The 20,285-nt window shown below is 35.9% G+C and overlaps 3 protein-coding genes across 5 annotated transcripts in view; 2 read left to right on the forward strand and 1 right to left on the reverse strand.

Annotated features, from left to right (window-relative positions):
* Window positions 1-2,818: 2,818 nt before the first annotated feature.
* Window positions 2,819-7,087, forward strand: abt1 (activator of basal transcription 1). Its single transcript, XM_065248141.1, has 4 exons — window positions 2,819-2,958; window positions 3,116-3,494; window positions 5,672-5,847; window positions 6,372-7,087. Exons 2-4 carry the CDS (start codon window positions 3,137-3,139, stop codon window positions 6,750-6,752), a joined length of 915 nt encoding a protein of 304 aa, XP_065104213.1. The 5' UTR covers window positions 2,819-2,958; window positions 3,116-3,136; the 3' UTR covers window positions 6,753-7,087.
* Window positions 7,079-16,151, reverse strand: comta (catechol-O-methyltransferase a). Of its 2 annotated transcripts, XM_065270213.2 has the most exons (7): window positions 16,056-16,151; window positions 15,721-15,943; window positions 13,327-13,498; window positions 12,328-12,445; window positions 9,441-9,634; window positions 8,367-8,498; window positions 7,079-8,291 (listed from the first exon to the last, which is right to left on the reverse strand). In XM_065270213.2, exons 3-7 carry the CDS (start codon window positions 13,495-13,497, stop codon window positions 8,112-8,114), a joined length of 795 nt encoding a protein of 264 aa, XP_065126285.1. In that variant the 5' UTR covers window position 13,498; window positions 15,721-15,943; window positions 16,056-16,151; the 3' UTR covers window positions 7,079-8,111. The 2 variants fall into 2 exon arrangements, with proteins under 2 accessions (XP_065126285.1, XP_065126286.1); XM_065270214.2 differs by lacking the exon at window positions 16,056-16,151 and having other exon boundaries at window positions 15,721-16,013.
* Window positions 16,152-17,963: 1,812 nt separating this feature from the next.
* Window positions 17,964-20,285, forward strand: part of cdk16 (cyclin dependent kinase 16) — a 42,090-nt gene continuing 39,768 nt past the window's right edge. Inside the window, exon 1 of one of the 2 annotated variants that reach the window (XM_065270221.2) lies at window positions 17,964-18,487. The gene's annotated coding sequence lies outside the window, so the exon portion shown is untranslated. The remainder of the gene's footprint in view (window positions 18,488-20,285) is intronic. The other variant, XM_065270222.2, reaches the window with a different exon arrangement.

A 20,285-nucleotide genomic window follows, 5' to 3' on the forward strand; every position in this document is an offset into this window, starting at 1 on the left:
CTGGAGCACAAAAACAGAAAGTTACTCTTTGGTATACAATGAAAGGGATTGGTGAACACAGCAGTGGACTCAAAAACTGTTCACATATAAAATGAATATTTCACATGGCATGTAAGATAAGATATACAAATTTACAACTAGAAATAGGATTTTCCTGCTTAGCACAAAAGAAGCACTGGCCGATTTATTTACATTAAATAGTATGAGCCAAATTACCACTACTGGAAATCAAATACCATGCTGCATAACATTCATAACAACTATTGGATAGGTATAAACACTAAAATATACAATAAAGCATCTAATAAATCGTGACTGTTAAAAATGCAATGCATGTTTGGGCTGCGATCAGCAGTCATACTTAGTATTTCATTCACAGTGAGATGAAACCTTGTTGTGGCTCATTTTGCATTTATATCAGAATGAACAGTACCTGCTGCTGTTGAATTTCACATTTGCTCACTGCTACTTTATCAATTTTTGAAACGTGTAAATAAATCATTCATGTATGAAGTCCCTCAGGTATTAGAGAGTTGATGGTGTTTATATGTGCATTTGGTTTTAGCGTCTTTACTTTGCATGCACATTAATGTATGTTGGTCATTTCATTTACTGGTATGTGAAATGCACAAGATGCTGTGTGTGTGTATGTGTGTATGTGTGTATGTGTGTGTATGTGTGTAGTCACAGGGATCCAACCAGATGCCTCAGTGTTGCATTCATTGTACTTCTGACTACAGTTATTCATGATGTTTGATGTTTGTGGTAACAACTTCAATACAATAGCTAGCAATCCCATCCCAATTTCATTATCCTCGCATGTGACCGGTTTCTTAGGGTTTATCAGCACATGGGATTGGAAAGGAATCAAAGATAGACTCTTAAAAAAAGACACTTTTTAAATAATAAAATAGGTTTTACAAAACAGACGAGTCCTCCAACCGGGACCAAAAACAGGGACTTTTCTTTCTCATGCCTGGCTATATATCATGTATCAAACAAATGCAGTGACCAGACAGCTGTGTATAATGTAATAATATTGGCTGCTGCTTTCTTTGTTCAGCACTGCTCTTTGTTGCCTGTCGCAATCTATTCACACCAGACCAAACTATAAGCCGTGCGGTCTGCGTATAAATTAGGTGGACAGTGTGGTGTCAAAAACATATCTCAGGTTGTCAGTCACCCTGTACGTGAAACAAACACACCCAGCAAAGGATTTCACTTCTGACAGGCGTTACTGGGAATTTTGGCTGGCCATGACCTGAAGAGACTTCATCCTTATGGCTTATTGTAATTAGTTAAAGTTACAGCAATGCTATAACTCTTGTGACAACTATCCCATGACTCCCCTATTTTATGTGTTGACCAAAACACATCTCTTTCGCCAGGCACATAATTGAAGTTTAAAGCAGAAGTGGCTGCTCTAAAGGGAGATCAAGATGCTATCATCTTTACTTTGTGGTGATGTAATTTCTGCTGGATCCCTGGAGACCGTGGCCCTGATGCCTGGGGTTAGATTTAAATAGACAGATGTGCCTGTGACAGAACTGCTGCAGAGCTCTCAGAAAAAAAACAAGTCATCCTTTTTAATAATGCAATAACACACATGTGTCGGGCACATAGCCTTGCATATACAGGCAGAGGAACCTGCTGGAGAAACCTCACAGCTGGAGAGGATGAGTTGATAATGAAGGGCAAATGAGGGCATCTTTGTTCATTTGCATGCTTATAAACATTCACTGTACTTTTGCTTTAACAGATCCTTAATATTAACAGCTAAAGTATGTCCCATATGGCAAAAAATATATTTTTAAATATATTTCAAAAAATGGCCAAAAAATATATTTGCTAAAATATATTTTGGAATATGATTACAGAGATATTTTTTCACCAATATATTTTTTGGCCATTTTGAAATATATTTTAAAAATAAATACATTTGAAAGCTTTAAAAAATATATTTAGCCCTCCACATATTTCAATACAAGGAAATATATTCATGTAGCACTGGAAAAAACTTTGTTACGAACCTGTAAACATAACAGTTTTAAAAAGGTTAAAATTAAATATATTTTTAACTTCAAAAATATACTTTTTTTAAATTAACTTGTATTTATCATATATTTAAAATATTTTTTGGTAAAGAATAAATTTTTGCCATATGGGTTGTAAAATTAAAAAAATTGAAATTTTGATATATGTAGGTTAAAACTAAATATATATTTCCAAATTCAAAAATATATTAAATTGAGCATTACTTTCTACAAAATGTATTTAGCATATATTTAAAATATATTTTTGGCCAGAGAAATTAATTTTTTGCCATATCATATATGGGGATTTCCTGACAAACACAAAATGTTTTTTTCTGTGGCAAAAAGATACATTACTTCCACGTTAGTTATAGCTGTACATTAGTTACTACGTGTGTGTGTGTGTGTGTGTGTGTGTGTGTGCGTGCGTGCGTGCGTGCGTGCGTGCGTGCGTGTGTGTCATAGCATCCATCACATTACATTGAAAAATATTTCTTTTGAACATTCTGGTCTGTGTTTTTTGCTAACATATGGAGGTTCGGTACTTATCTAATACACAAGCCCAAATATTTCCTAGGGCTATGGCGCCACCTACTGATGAGTTTTAGGGTTACTGTTAGATTCGACTATAAAATAAAAAATCCCCAAGAAATGTCTGAGATATGAGAAATGCTAATTTATATAACATATTGAACAGTGTTGTGATTAAACTTCTAGTATATATTTAAACATTTTTAAGCTTGTTGGAAAAAGTGGTCTGTCGCTTTAAGAAAGTCTCGTGCATACTTGCTGTCGCTTGACTGTGACGTCAGCGCTGTCTCCCGCACCACATGTGTTTGAAATGGTTGAATTTTCTTCAAAACATATTATAATTAACACGTAAAAATAACATATACAGGATAAGAGTAACTGTCTTCATTCTACGGTAAGACTTACATCGATTAAAAGTTATTTTTATTCGTTAAAAGAAGTCACGAAAATGGTTTTGTCATTATCTATTCTAGTCATGTTTATATTTATGTTAAGAACTTTTCAAATTAAATCGCGCACATTACAATGCATTTATGCCTTCTTACCTTCAGGCTGTAATCGTCACTTAAGTTATGGCTTTGCTGGAGACGAAAAAAGATAAAACGGACCAAGAAACACAAGCCATGGTCAGTGATGAAGAGTTACATAAAGAAGATGATGGTGAGGAGGAAAAAGATGATGGCGAAGAAGTTGATGGTGTGAAGGAGAAAGATGATGGCGAAGAAGATGCTGATCAGGAGATGAGTTGTGAAGATGAAGCTGTCGATCTGGACGCTGATGATGATGATGATGGGTCTGAGAAACCAAAGAAAAAATGTATTCCTGGTATAGTGTATTTGGGACACATTCCTCCTAAAATGAGACCAAAACATGTAAGGAACATGTTGAGTGTGTATGGCGAGATTGGACGGGTATTCTTACAACCTGAAGGTTAGAAAATGTCTTACTGTAACTTTTGTTTTGGACCATAAGCTTTAAATGCATCTATATAGAGTCCTATGCTAAACTTGGCTTGTCAAATTTGAATGAACGAATTTTTAGATGCCAGACTAAAGTCATTTTCGACAATTGTTTATAAACGCATTATAATGTGTTTATAACACATTTTATATGTTAGAAATGTATTGCTCAAATACGTTACAAAGTCAATTATGTAGTACTGAATTCTGGAGTTTTTTCTCATTTCTGATTTCAGGATTATTTGGGTAGGGTTAAAACTGGTTGGCTTGATGACGTACCGGAGCCACCGAGCATGGCCCCGCCCCTAACACAATCGCGATCCATTCAGGTTACAGCTGTATTTAAAAGAGAGAGTGGGTGTGGTTTCAGTAGGACAGGAACCCCAGCGTTTGAGGCTTAGTCCACACGGACACGGGTATATTTATAACCGGAGTTTTCCCTAAAAAAAAATCCCGTCCACACATGCTCGGTTTAAATTAAATATTCATCCACACGACAAAACAACAGCACGCTATCAAGCGCTGTCAAGAGCATGCCACACCAGCAGGCGGGGATATAACCCAAATCGTGTTCCGCAATATAGTGAGATAACTGAGCATCTATCTGTATACATGTTAGAAGCCCTGTTAGCACAGTTATTATTAGCAAGATACGTCCGCCATTGCACAGAATCATCAACAAAGCAGTCAGCGGCACACAATCTTGACGTCAAACACAGTGGATAACGGCGCATACTCTGACGTCGTAAGGCAAAACCCCCGGTTTTACTCTCTACACGACACCACTGTAACCGGGGTTTCTTAAAAAGCTCACCCTGGCCGGGGTTTTCAAATATGCTCGGTTTCAGTGCCCTGATACTGCGGTTTCGTGTGGACGAACGGCCGAACCGCGTGAAAAAACTCACGGTTATAAAAATACCCGTGTCCGTGTGGACTAGGCCTGAGAGTAGAGAATCATGCCTGTTTTTCCAAGATTTTGATAACTTGTTTAATGTACTTGTCGTTTTTCGTCATTCAAATTTGGCTGGATGGTTACACTGAATTTTTAAAAAAAATAAGTTAACTTTTTTCTTAAACACTTTTTTGGTTGTTTGAGGCACACTTTCACCATAATTTTATATTTTTTTGTCATAAAACTAGACTTATTTTCCTTTGTCATTTTGCTCATTAAGAAAAATCATTTTAATTTAAGAATTTTTAGATATTTGTACTGAAAAAAAAAAACTTTGTAAGAACTAAGTAATAACACATTTTTCTGTAGTGTGACAAACTGAGAACACATTTAAAGGGTTAGTTCACCCCAAAATGACAATTTGATCATAAATCACTTACCCTTGGGTCGTTCTAAACCAGCAAGTCCTTCGATTGTCTTCAGAACACATTTTTAGATATTTTTGAAAAAAAAACTGGTTGGGAGGCTTGTGACCGTATTATTTTTCTAGACAAAAATGAAAGACATTGCCAAAAGGTCGATGTGCCATCAGTAGTTCAATAATAATATTATGAAGCGATGAGAACACTTTTGTGTGCAAAGAAAACAAAACAAACGATTTTATTTCAACAATTTGTTCTCCTCCTTGGTCCTTCAGTGCGCATTCACGAACAGACTACAGCGCATGCTGCTGACATAGTTGCCAGCATACAGACACAGAATACACTGACAAGTAATTTGTGCATTTATACAGACTTTTTAAGTATTGTTTACAATGTTTGCATAATGGCTTAAATAAAAAAGGGGAAAAAACAAGAAAAAATTGTTAACTACGTCAGCAGAGAATCCTGCCTGTTTTTCCAAGACTTTGTTAACTTGTTTTATGTACTTGTCGTTTTTTGTCATTCAAATTTGGCTGGATGGTTACACTGCAAAAAAATGACCTTCTTACTTAGTATTTCCAATCTTGATTGGAAACTCAAACTGCAGTCTATGGGACAGACTCAAGCCTCCCGGTTTTCATAATAAATATTTAAAATTGGTTCTGAGGACAATCGAAGGACTTTGTGTTTTAGAACGACACAGGAGTAAGTGATTAAGGATCAAATTGTCATTTTGGGGTGAACTAACCCTTTAATATCAGATTTTACATGGAATTTAAATATCTCTATACCTGGGCCAAGCTATAATACTTTATATTTTTCTTGTCCTTTTAGATCGCTGCATTAAAAGAAAGAAAAAGAAAGCAGGAAGCAATTCTTCTAGTTTCACAGAAGGATGGGTGGAATTCAGAGACAAACGCATCGCCAAACGAGTCGCAGCCAGTCTGCACAACACACCTATGGCCAACAGAAAAAGAAGCCGATACAGCAGTGATCTATGGTCCATAAAGGTACATATTAAGGCTATGCTTTGTTTGTTACAAGGATAACTTACAAGTAGGGGTGTAATGATACATCGTGCGATTCTGCTTTTTAACGTTCTCAATGAATTATGGTAAAATGCCGCTACACCCAAAAGCCAGAAGAAGAAGAACCATTTACATACCTATCTCCAGAAAATGTATAAGCATATGTATAAAGCTGTTCTTGAAACCTTTTAGGTAATTTCATGATAATAAAAATATGTATAATGATTATGTTTGACAAGTGTTGCTTTTTCAATGCATGTTATAAATGACTCAAACTGCTACTGATCAAAGAGCCGTAGTGCATGAAAGAGTTGTGCATTATATCCCCTCTGTGATTCAGAATCAATCATTTTAATTGTGTATTGTGAATTATCATTACAACCCTACTTACAAAGATTACCTTACAAAAAATGTATTAAAGTTATGTTCTCCCACCAATTTATTTATCCAAATCAAAATCTAAAGTCTACAGTGTTTGGAGTCTTTAACTTTTTTCTCTGTTTCAGTACTTGCACAGGTTCCAGTGGTGCCATCTTAGCGAGCGGCTGGCCTATGAACAGACCGTCTATCACCAGCGTATGAGGACAGAAATCTCCCAGGCCAAGAAGGAGACAAACTTCTACCTGGCCAGTGTGGAGAAGAGCCAGAACTTTCAGAAACTCAGGAAGAAGAAGGAGAAGAAGGGAGAGGCTGTGGAGGAGAAGTCCTGGGACTTTAAACAGCGGCCTACAGAAGACGAGATCCAGTTGAAACGTATGAAGAGTAAAGGCATGTCTAAAGCAAACCTCAAGAAGGCTCAGGAGAAGAGCAAAGCCATCCAGGAGAAATCTCAGTCCAATGTGTCTCTCCTGGCAAAGATCTTCAACAGTGGCAGGGCCCAGGATTGATGAGAACAATAAATGTGCTGTTAGTAGTCTTCTTTATATTTTTCAGTCTTGGAATGGATGTTTGCCACAAAACTGATATAAATCACATGTATTAACACGCTGAAATCCCCCACCACAGCGGCTTAATAATAAACAGTGTACTGTTTTACAATGTAAGAGGCTTAACCTTTTCGTAAGCATAATTCATTGTTCATGAAATTGTAGTCTAATGCAGACCTGTGTCTGTTTATCAGTAATTATTTTGTTCATTAATTGCTTTTTGGTTATGTAAAGGTAAAAATGGTTAGTGTGATTTGGACTGTATGCATAAAATTGTGCAGCCCAACTGTTGTCAACACACATTTCACGTCTTTTATTTTTATTTATTAAAATACAGTCACATCAATATAAAGGACTTCATGGGACATTCTGTGCTCAGAAAACAGGCATGGTTATGTCCATATTTAATAGATGAAATGTCCCAGCTGTATCAAACAATACAATCGCTGTTAAAAAAAAAACATCTATTTTATCTTAAGTGTTACTATAGGCGTGCAAATTAAAATCTAGTTAATTAAATATGTTGCATAAAAGATATTCAAACACTTCCTAGACAGGGTTTATCTTAGTCCCAGATTACAATGCATGCTTAATTTAAAAACACTTTGCATTGACATATACGTGCTGTTGTTTTGGCTCAAGATGCACTTATTAAAAACTACTTAAATGTCCGAATACAGTGGTTCTCAGGGGGGCCGCGAGATGGTGCCAGGGGGCCCCAGTTTTATGAAATTTTATAAAATATACATTAATTTATCATGAATTCTGAATAATAAACCTAAAAAATGAGTCTAGTAACCAACAGCACTGTATAATTTAAAATGTTTTGTAAAATTTTACATTTTAGAATTGGTTTTGTCATAAATTTTCTTTGGGGGGCTGCGAAGGAATGTGCTGTAGACAAGGGGGGCTCACTGAAAAAGTTTGATAACCCCTGTCCTAATTTATCTAATGCCTAGTCCTGGATTAATCTAAACACGGTCCGGGAAACCACCCCTTAATGTGACTAAATGTGACCCTGCCTGTGAAACCAGGCTAAAGAAAATTATAACCATTAATTTCACGTCTTTGATGTGAACTTAGTATTAAAGATATCAAGGTTATATTTTCACAGAATGATCTTTAGGATGATATTATGTAGAAAACAGTAATGACTTTGCCGTTTTTACAGGCAGGGTCACAAATCTGTTTAAGTGTTGTCCTATCACAAGATTTAAATGTTTTGGTGCATTTGAAAAAAATCTTGTTTGCTTTTTAAAGTGTTGCAATGTCAAGATCTACCAACATAATTGGTCATCTACTACTAAATGAAGATTTATTTTATCCTAAGAAAACGGATTTCTCCAGGCCATCTTCCACTTTGGTGTACTCCAGGTGTGAGCGGTAGTATTGGCTCTTATACCGTGGGCTGTTCCTGACGTATTCCAAATATTCTGGAGTTCCAGGACAAATGACATTGTCTGCGAGTAGGACAGAGCCTTTCTTGAGTAGACCACAGTCCTAAAAAATAAAAGATGATTGTGTTAGAAGTGTTTTCTCGATGGCTTAACAATAGGATATTTTTTAGGCTTTTACCTCCAGAAGTTTAATATCTGGAAGGTAACGATCTTTCCAGTGGTCCAAAAAGATCAAGTCAAAAGATGTTATTCCAAATCGTTCCTTGATTTTGGGGATCAAATCACCGGACGCTCCCTCCAGTAAAGTAACCTTAAAAATAACACAATAAAGAAAGCTGTCTTAAAGGGGACATATCACGTAAATATGACAAATATTTTTTTAAGGTAAGTGGTCGCAATCAATTTATTTAAGCTACATAAAAAAAAATAGAAATACAAAATAAAACAAAAAACTTGGTTAAATGTAGCTTAGATAAATTGATTGCGACCACTTACCTTAAAAAAAATTAGTAAATTGAATTAATCATTTTTTTCAGTGTACAATTGGGTCCCCAGTGCTTTTTTAACCTAGAAAATGTGGAAAAGATCAACCCAGTAACTAGTTTTGGTAAACCGTTATCTGCAAGCAAAATAGGTCATTGAATTTGGCTCCCCTTGTGATGTCAGAAGGGGATAATACTGCCCTGTAATCTGCACTATCCAACCACAGCACTGCCATTTAGTTCAAAGATCAGCTCATTTGCATTTTAAAGGACACACCCGTACATTTAACATGCTATAATAAATTATCTAGATGGTATTTTGAGCTAGAACTTCACAAATGTAGATTTATTTTACATCTTAAAAAGTTCTTGTGAAATGTCCCCTTAAACCTAAAAACACATGATTTATATAGTTGTAGCATCTTTAAACTAAGTATAAAACATTTATATGTACAATTTAAATGTGTAAACTACACATGGAGTTCTTCTCAAATACAACAACAAAGCAAAGTATGCAAATAAGTGTATCCCACAATGCAATGCACGCCACCTGAGCAGTCAGCTGGAGCCTGATGTCAGATCACTTTCTTAAATTTTATTTAGTATTTATTGTGAAGCGAAAGATTAAACATTTTCAATTAATATGCAAAAAATGATTCTTATTTGACTGTTTCTTATAATCAAATAGAAATGTAGACTGCGTACTGTTTATACAGTGTAATTCATTGTGAATGTTAGCCCTTGTATCTACCAGCTGTTTCCTCACTTACCTTGTCCTGAAGGCCGGCGTGGGCGATGATCTGGCGTGCGATGGTGGCGTAGGCCGGGTTGAATTCAACAGTAATGAGTTTAGAGCCAGGAGAGAGCAGCCGAGCGATACGAAGAGTGGAATATCCGCAGTATGTGCCGAGCTCCAGAGTCGTGCTGGGATTCACCTCACTCACCACTGAATCCAATATGGGCCCTTCAGAGACAAACAGATGAATTTAGAGAAGCAGAGGATAATCGAGACAGCTGATCAATGGGGTGGATAATGGTGTAGTCGAAACATCATTAAGGCTTCTCTGCCCCATTAGCAGCCATCATTTATTCATCACTGCCTGTTGTCACACATGCAGTTGACCTACTAATAGGGAAAACCCATTTACGTGCTTTGGTATCACTAGGATGGCCCAAAAAGTATTTGGACAGTTGCCAAAAAAACATGTGAATGTCATTGAAGTGGATCAGTGTTTAACAAATGTTTTATAATGGGATACAAACGGGTTAGTTTAACAAAATTAATAAAAGATTTAACATTATTTATTAAAGGGATAGTTCACCCAAAAATGAAAATTCAATCTCATGTTGTTACAAACCCGCATAAATGTTTTTTTTTTGTTCTGATGAAAAGAAAGGAAGATATTTTGAGAAATGTTTGTAACCAAACCATCTGTGGACCCCATTCACTTACATAGTAGGAAAAATAATACTTTGGAAGTGAATGGGGTTCACAAACGGTTTGGTTACACACATTTCTCAAAATATCTTCCATTGTGTTCATTAAAATAAAGAAATTTATGTGGGTTATGCGCTTTCTTTACAATAATGGCAAAAGACAGTAGAAAAATTTTCAGTTTTTATAGACAACAAACTTTGTAGGAATTCTTTGAATTAAAATGCACAAACCAGAAGCAAGAATACCCAACAAACAGAGATCGGATGGCTGTTTGAAGAACAAATAATATTTATTTTATTTACATTTTTTCATGTGTGCATTTATGATGAAGAAACAACGTTAAGGATTTGACATTTCTCAGCTAAAAACTACACTCTCAGAAATAAAGGTACAAAAGTTATTCACTGGGACAGTACCCTTTTAAAAAGGTACACCTTTGTACCAAAAAAGTGCATATTAGTACTTCAAAGGTACATATTGGCAGTTTAAAGATACATATTAGTACCTAAATGGTACATATTAGGACCCTTTTAAAGGGTACTGCCCCAGTGACAGCTTTGTACCTTCATTTTTGACAGTGTGTGGAAAATAATATGAAAAAAAATGTTTGAAAACTTGAAAAGAGATCTTGACATCTGAAATATCAGCATGGTTAAAAACCTTTGGTAAAAACTTTATTTTTCATGGTTGACATTTGCATAAATTGTTCAGTAATGTTTGTACTCTCCCGGCTAACAATTGTTCAATAGCATTTTGGGACCAGTACAGGGAACTTTCTTATTTGGTTTCCAAAAATGAACCGGGAACCATATATGCTAATATAAGGAGAACGTTTGCTGGGCTGGAGGGTGCATGCTTTTTACTTTTTGCCCATAGAGACAAATTAACTTTGTTGAATGTTATTTAGACTTACTATAGGCTAATAAAAAAATTGCATACCCCAGTTTGGTGACCACATAAAACCATCTGCAAATAAATGATAGCGGAGCAAAAAACAATTTTTATTTTTTTTACATTATTTTCAGGACAATTAATTAAGTTTGCATAATGCAAAGCATCATAATGGTCCAAAAAAGATTTTCTTTTTTGTATTATTTTATTTAGATTTGAAACCATATGCATTTTATTTAGATCTCATACCATATGCATTACTATTTGTAAGATGCTCATGCATGTCAATGAAGAAAAAAAATGGTTAACAGTGGATAATAAGAATAAGTGAATGGAATAAAATTACAAATAGATTTTCTTTATGCTAAATATAAATTTATGTTTTATTTTAGGATAAAATGTGACCCATTCATTCTTTTGTGACATTCTCCTAACTAATTTTCAGAACAAAGACATTTATACATTTTTGTAACAACTTAAGCATGAGTAAATGATGACAGATTTTTCATTTTTCAGTAAACTATTCCTGTAACATAATTTCATTTCACTCATCCACCCATCATTTTGATCTTACATTAGTCTCCTACTAAGTTTTACTATATATGTGTGAAACAGTATCAAAGCTTTCAGGGAAGGCATCTAAATTAAATGTATCCCACATCTTACTGTGGCTGTTGCTTGTCTTGCATGCAATGTTCACGCCTCGTGCACACATGTTCATGCAAACAACATTCATGTGTGCTGCCATGCAGAAAAAATGGCATTGACCCAACAAACACAGACTGCCATCGCATCTCATTCAGAACAACATACACTGTAAAAAAATTCCATAGAAATTGCAGCTGGGTTGCCGGTAATTTACCGTAGATTTACGTTTATGTTTTTTACTGGAAACATTTTGTTCAAAGTTAAATGAACATTAAACATTTACAAGTCTTTGTCTTTACAGAGTAAAACTAAAAAAACAGCATCTAGCAAAACATTCTGGGAAACAAAATCTGAAGCAAAAAACAGAAAAAGGTTGATGATGATTTCTGGTTTCCAGAATGCTTTGCATGAGGCTGTTATTGAATAGTTTTATTCTGTAAAGATAAAGACTTGTTGATATTTAAAATTTATTTAACTTTGAACAAACTCTTGCCAGTAAATAACATCAATTTAAATCTACGGTAAATTACCGGCAACCCAGCTGCAATAACATTGTAATTTCTAACGAATTTTTTTACAGTGTACTGTGAGAAGCCTTAAAGCTATTCACTCAAGATAGATACATAGGAAAATATCAGCCAGGCAAAATGATGAATTGGGATTGGGAGACAGGTTCATACCTTTCTCATCGCCTACATTCATAGCCCATTCTGTGTGCCTGCAGTGGTAGTCAATAGCCTCGATGACACTCTGCGGGTCGCCTTTCGTGGCCTTCTTCTGAACAGCTTTTAGCATGCGCTGCAGACATGATATGTTATTTACTACACCAGAACAATACTGAGACTGTAAAGTATAACATAGAGTTAACTGGAATCCATTAATTATTTACTATCGTATTCAAAAGTTACTGTAAACCATTTTGTAGTATTGTTTCCACTATAAAAAATGATGTGTAATCGACAATGGCCCCTACAAAAATAAAATTGTTGTTAAGATTATACAGTGATGTATTTAATGTAAATTATCTGCCTGTAAAAATTTACTGTTTTCTACATAAACTGTAAAGAACAATTTTCACATTATGTGAAAATTTATATCTTTAAAGGAACAGTATGTAAGAATTTTTAATCAATTAATCATAAAATGGCCCTGATATGTCACTAGACATTAAGAAATCATTTTCATTGCAAATACTTATATCACTGACAACAGTGGTCTGGCCAGGATATTGTCATTTTAAAAGTGGAGTTGCAGCCCTCAACTGATGTTTACGTTGTCATTTTGTGTATTGGCCACCAGTTGTGTGATTGCAGTACCAGTTTTAGCCACAAGTTTTGTGATTGCAATACCAGTTTTGGCCACAATCCTACATACTGTTCCTTTAATATTGAGCATGATCATGCCAATGATTGGAACCAGTGAGTAAAATCAAACTTTGGTGCACCTAATCTCATAATGAGATTATGAGACTTGCATAGCCTGAATTTCATAGACAGGGTCACAATAATACAGGTAATATAGGCTACAGTATACAGGTAGCAATATTGCTTCGATCATAGTGGTAAATCTAGTAATAACTTTGTACTTTTTGCTACATTTCTGGTTTGTGGTGTCTCTGTACCCTAGCCAAAACTTTCATAAATGAATGATGTACTGTATGCCTGGCAAGCAGGGATCACCTCAGGCCGTGAAGATCCCGTCAGGATGTTAAGGAATCGTTGGTTGATGACATCATGCCAGATGAGGGCCAGCGTGCCATTGGATTGCACAGCTGCAGGGATGAGGAAGTAATACAGAACATACAGGACAGCAGCTAAAACCACACATACGGCCAACACATCCAACACCATCCTATGAATGTGGAGAGAGAGAGAGAGAGAGAGAGAGAGAGAGAGAGAGAGAGAGAGAGAGAGAGAGAGAGATTTAGGTCTTTTCACATTATTTTCATGACAATTAATTAAGTTTGCATAATGCAAAGCATCATATAATGGCCCAGAAATAGATTTTCTTTTTTGTATTATTTTATTTAGATTTGAAACAATATGCATTTTATTTAGATCTCATACCATATGCATTACTATTTGTAAGAACTCACATACAGTATGCTCATGCATGTCAATGAAGAAAAAAAATGGTTAACAATAATAATAAGTTAATGGAATAAAATGAAGAAATAGATTTTCTTTATGCTAAATATAAATTTATGTTTTATTTTAGGGTAAAATGTGACCCATTCATTTTTTTTTTGACATTCTCCTAAAAAGTGATTATCAATGTAAACCCTATGCAATGCAACCTTTGGACCTGAATCATTGATTAACTTTATACTTATGACATACAGCCACACCTGTGTAAATACCTGTAACAAGATTATGTCATCAAGTCACTGCAACAATATATAAAAGCTATTACAAAATTCACTATTGCACAACATAAAAAACTGGATGAAGTACATAAAGACAAAAACACTTTAACTCTTAAGGTTTAGAAAACCCCTCTTCTCATTTAAATGATGCAGTGGCTTTTAAAAATAGTGTTTATTTCTTAACACTACCAGATTTGGCCACATGCCCGGGAAAGAAAATAAACGCTTCGTCCCAACACTGATTTATCACTTACACAAACAGAGTATGCTTTGTAATGACTTGTAAATTGATGATTCAGATGTTTTTATGTATGTTTTTACCAGCCAACTTAGTCTTGCATTTTCTTTCGGCTTCCAATCTATGCCCTATTATAGAATAAACAGCAGCATTCCTGAAGTTCTTATAACCAGTAGGTAAAGCATTCACTGTTCTGATGATCTACTTTCTGGGATAGTAAATGTCAACAAATGTATAGGAAAACCCAGAAATCAATAAGGGACCTAAAATTTATCATCAGGAATATTTGTGACCCTGGGCCTGAGATCTATACATCATTTGAAAGCGGAATTTAAAAAAAGCTTTCCATTGATGTATGGTTTGTTAGGATATTTGAATATCTGGAATCTGATGGTGTAGAAAATTCAAAATTGTCCAAATTAAGTCCTTCTCAACTGCATCCAAATATATATTTTTTATATATTTACTGTTGAAAATGTATAAAATATCTTTATGGAACATGATATTTACTTAACATCCTGATGATTTCTGGCATAAAACAAAAATCATAAAATTTGACACATGCAATGTATTTTTGACTTTTGCTACAAATACCCGTGTGACTTATCACTGGTTTTGTGGTCCAATGTCAAATTTCTGATACTGTCGGAAGAACCATATACTCAAAAAAATGTTTGGTTATCCTCAGAAAATGTTTAATTTTAACACAACAATGGGTTGAAACAACCCAGCATAGATTAAATTACAACCCAATGGGTTGTAACCAACCCTATACAGTGAAATATAGTCTACTTGTGCCAAAGTGACGTTAATCCAGTAAATCAATTCTTCTAAATAAAGCTCATATTTAGGGCTCCAAATCATGCTTTCGGTTTTAGGCACAATGGGGCGCTTATAAAGAACCCAAAGCACGATTCACTTGAGCCTTTTTGCATGCAAGGTTGACAATAACAGCGTATATGTGCGCTGTCAGTACATGCTTTAATTAAAGATGGTATCACCGCTCAAACCTGAACTGCAAAAATAGAAAGAAGAAGATTGCAACACAGAACAGACAGACGTGTCTCTCTTAAGCAAACTGTTTTACAGCTGCAGCTGTTTTTTTTAGACGTAGCCATTATTGACCACGTGGCCTGCCAAAACCAGAAGACTTTAAGTAGGACTGAATTTAAAATACTAGGCCACATGAATATTTAACTAACCTGTCTGGGTACTAATAAGTAAACACTACTGAAAGACATTACTATTCGGAAGAGCAAGGCATCATATTAACACAATGATCATATTTCTACTGAAACATCAGTTCATGTGATGCACAGCTGAATCATGCAGTTACACAAAGACCATGACAGGAAAATACAAAACACCATTGAGGTATTCAAACATTTCATACTGACGGCATGCATATCATAATTCATAAACAGATGTTGCAATATTGTGCCAAACATAATTTCCATAACTGTTTCTTACTTTCTATTGTAGATTCCTTCACATAAACACACGGATGAGCTTCCCTTTTCCCTTGTACTCCGATGCTTATTGCTTTTCTGTGACAAAGTCCTTTTTGTTGGTCTCTCTCTTTACCTCTTTCTCTCTCTACCTCTCTCCCCTCCCCTCTATTTGCTCTCTTTCAAACTCGCTCTCCTGGTTTGTCTTGATATGTGTAGAGAGCACTGTACAGCTGCAGGTCACACTGGAGAAAGAGGCACAACACATACTGTATATATATATGTATAGGCAGTAACATATAGGCTCTCACACACAGGCACTAAAGCACATGCATATACACAGTTACACGTCTGAACCTGAGTCAGCTGGGCTGAGATTTTAATCCTCTTTGAGCCAATCGTGCTTTAATTAATCCCTCACACGAATTCTTCAAACCCCTTTCTGCCTCCCCCTCTTATTTTTCCCCTCGCTCCTCCCCTTACTCCCTCTTTCACACATTGACAAGCAGATAATGCTGACAAAAGAGGGGCCACCTCCTCCTCTTTATATGCAGGGATGTCTGGAGGTCTTGAAAGCGTGGCGCATTTTCTGCAAACGCAAAAGCAACTCATTCAGTTTGGCTGAGATCATAGCATGCTGTATAGAATTTTTGTCTGTTATAGTTTTGTAAAATCAATGCATGTAGTGAATGCATTTACATAGGGCAAATAAGTAGAGAAATTTGTCTGTATGTCTTTGTATTGTCTTCATGATTGCATGTTTTGTGGCAGAGAGAGAGAGAGAGAGAGAGAGAGAGAGAGAGAGAGGAGAAGGAGAGATTACATATCCCAAATGTTTTTTCATCAGTCCATGTCATATCCAATCTAAATCATCCACACACAACCGCATACAAACACAATGCTTTGGTATACACAGGTATCAGTGTAATATTGTTATGCACTGACCAATACTCTGCAGCTCTGGGATGATATGTGACCGTATACCGTAATAATTGTAACACATTTCATCATGCATCAGCTTATATGTCTTTCAAATTTACATCAGTATTTATCTCTTTATAACAGTGTTATTATTTACAGCATGAATGTGATTTTTTTTAATCATGCAGTAAGCATGAGATTGTAAGATCACCTGATATGGCTGAACAGTGGCTACTGGTGGCCAAGAGAGGCATATTCAGACTCTTATTTGAATCAAGACAAGGTCAAATATATTCTGTATGTCTGCCCTTGACAACTGTCATTGTTACATATAGTTAGGGCTATTTGAGCATGATTACTTTGTGGAGCTATAATAGAAATTTACGCTTTTATCCAAAGCAACACAAAGATAAGGAAACAATAAAGCGAGTATCATAGGGAAGCATTAATACAAAAAGTGCATATATATTCTGAAACAATACCAAAACAATGCAACGATAGAGCCATTCTGAAACTATACTGATAAAAAAATTAAAAAGGATACATGCTTTTATTGAATTGTGGGTATTTACACTTGTAATAACAGTTATGTAATAAAGTTATTACATTGTTTCATTAAAATATCCATGTCTTTCATTTCAAGATCTGTGCACAGAATGCAAAATTGTTCTTTGCTAATTGCATACTTTTTTTATACATGTGAAGCTAAATAAGTATAAAATGAACAAAAGAGATGTTCATTTGCACCCAAGGCACATTGACACAACCCCCATTCAGAGGGTTTCCAGTACCAAACATACTGCTGGGGGCTCTGATGCATGCCAGAGAGATGAATCACTGACTGAGGGCCTCTACTGCTCTACATCTCACACAACATACACACACACGCACGCGCACACACACGCGCACACCTCACTTCTATCGAACACATTTCTTTAATTAGTGCATTCCAATAATGAATACGATTTCAAAACAAACACAAACAAGCTTACATGCATTTAGTCAGCATGGTATTTATTTATTTAATTCACGCAGGTGTTACTGAAATTATTTCACAATGTATTTTACAGAATGTATGAGACACTTAAATGATGAATTGTTTCTACTAGGTAGGTTGGTTCAATGTCATTTAATTAATTAATTAATGAAAAAACACAATTCTACTTTACCTACCAGTTTAATCCTATTGCACTGAACTACCAAGATTTCTCCCAAATGACAAATGTAACAACTCAGCATTTACGTACAGCACTGTGCGGTAGAGATTGTCTCCCCCCGCGCACTCCCGCTTAATGGTACAGTCCGGCTTGCTTACAGCGACTGCGGGTCAGCCCACTACAGGCCCGTTTTAATTTTTAGGAGGGGTGTTCTATTACTTCACGTCCACATCGATGGACAGCACGGACGCGTAATATCCAGAAACATCCGATCAAGAATATATCATAATGAATACATCGATGCAAAATAAGAAATATTTCATTTAATAAACCAGTTACTCGTTCCTCCAGGCTCCACCTATCTAAACTGTCCTGACTGAGGAGGAGTGAGTGCCTCCTGAATCTATTCGCAGCTGCTCCGTCGCTACCACGATCCACTCCAGTCCGGATTTGGCAAGGAAGGGAACAGCTGCTGTAACGTATTAGCAAATTCAAGAGAGAAGATACAGGCAACAGCAGCAGCAGTGGAATATGAGGGGTGTAAAGGAGTCACTGGGGCAGTTTTGGAGAGCGCTGAGGCAGCCGTAGAGGATCATGGCCGAGGACTATTGGGAGCGCGCGGCGGCTTTGGGATCATATTATTACTGCTGTTAAGATTACACGAGCAACGCACACTCCTACACACACACACAAGGGATCTCAAGTACACGGGTAAGAAAACCACACTAGATATTCACCTGTCCCGTCACGATATGTCATTTAAAGTAAAAAACAAAAACGGCACAGTGTGTCAGGTAAAGTGGGTTCGGGTCGTTGAGGGAGTTTATTCGAGCCGGACGGTCAGAAATCGTGATCGGGTCGGTTTGAAGTCTTTGAATGAACACGCGAAGAAAGACAAACATTGGTATTGAGGGAATTAAGTGTAATTGAGGAATTTATTTTTTGCATTCCAGTGCATGTTAAACGGCCGTTAAATCCTGCTCTTTAAAGGCAGCTAAGCTAACCTGGCTAGCTTGTTTATGTGTGTTTTACAGTAGATTAGTCAGCAGTCTGGGCACAATTTCATTTAAACCTTATTTGTTATTTATTTATGACTTTCCATAATAATTAAGCTATGTTACTTTTGTGTGGATGCATGTGTTTTCATTTAGGCATGGCGCGTGGACTCAAATGTCACAAATGAATAACCTCAGAGGTTTATTTATGATGTAAGTTACATTTATTAAAGGTCTGTGTCTTGTCGACATGTAATTTTGTTTGTTGATTCGTATTTTAAAATATCGGTGTTAATAAACACGTCTGAATGAGTACGCAATTTTTAATGACGTATTTTATGTACTCATGACAGCGTGACATCACTCATGCAGAACATGACGTGCGTTACGTAAGTCTAGGTGAATATTCCTTATTACCTACATATAGCCCCATGCTAAAGCTGAACTTTATTAGCTGTTGGGCCAATTCCTCGTCAAATAGATATGTGTAAGCAGGTGAAACTAGTTGTGTTGTGTTAAAGAGAAGGAATGGGGAAGAGTGATCCAGTTAAACTTGATCAGAATATTGTGTATGATGTGATAAAGTAATGTCTGAGTCATTGCTTTCCTGGTCAGATTGAGCGACATGTTTGAGGGTTGTCAAGAAGAGCCTTTCTGACTCAGCAGGACATATTGGAGTTCTGGGGGAAAAATGGGTGGGAGGTTTGGAGAATATTATAATCAGGTTAAACAGAGGTATGATAGTTAGCTTAGATTTAGCACTAGCACTATGTTGCACGCTGTTTATTGTGTAGATAACCCAGTGTTCATCAACCCAAATTTATATGATGGGCTTTTATTGATTGCATGAAGAGAAATGGGGAGCGCACTTGACCTTTTGACTTGCTTCTTGGGAGTAATTGGTTTAAAGCGAACTAGAATAATTCCCGGGAATGCACCTTGCTTGCACAAGGTAGCCTTGAGCTTGTGGATATTATGGTGTAGCTAGAAGATTTAATGTGACAATCTTGTCCTCTTTTTGTAAATTTGCTCAATACACCTGTCCCATTGCCATTTTTTGTTCTTAATTGAAAGAATAGTTTGCTTGTGAATTTGTCAATGGACCATTTCTTTAATAAGCTAGTTTAAGTTAGTGTTTCTTGTTAGGGATGCTCTGATCAGTTTTTTTTTTTGCAGCTAATACCGAGTACAGATTTCTTGTCGTCATGATCAGCCAATAACCAATGCCTGATACTGATTCTTAAAGCTGATATGTAAGCTTTTTGATGACTGTAACTGCTAACCTTTAATTATAGATAAAGTAATACCAGAAATGTTGCATTTGTTATATTATTTGCAGTAGTTAGGTATAAAGAATTAAATAAATAAGCTCAACCAATTATTATTCTACAAAGAGCAATTAAATATGCCATTATTTTCATTATGTATGTTTAAAGTAAAAAAAAAACTTTACAGTCTTTACTTTATGATTTATATATATGTTTATGTCGGATGTACACGGACAAGAGCAACTG

This window comes from Paramisgurnus dabryanus, chromosome 11 (genome assembly GCF_030506205.2).
Source record: "Paramisgurnus dabryanus chromosome 11, PD_genome_1.1, whole genome shotgun sequence".
NCBI classification, from domain to species: domain Eukaryota; kingdom Metazoa; phylum Chordata; class Actinopteri; order Cypriniformes; family Cobitidae; genus Paramisgurnus; species Paramisgurnus dabryanus.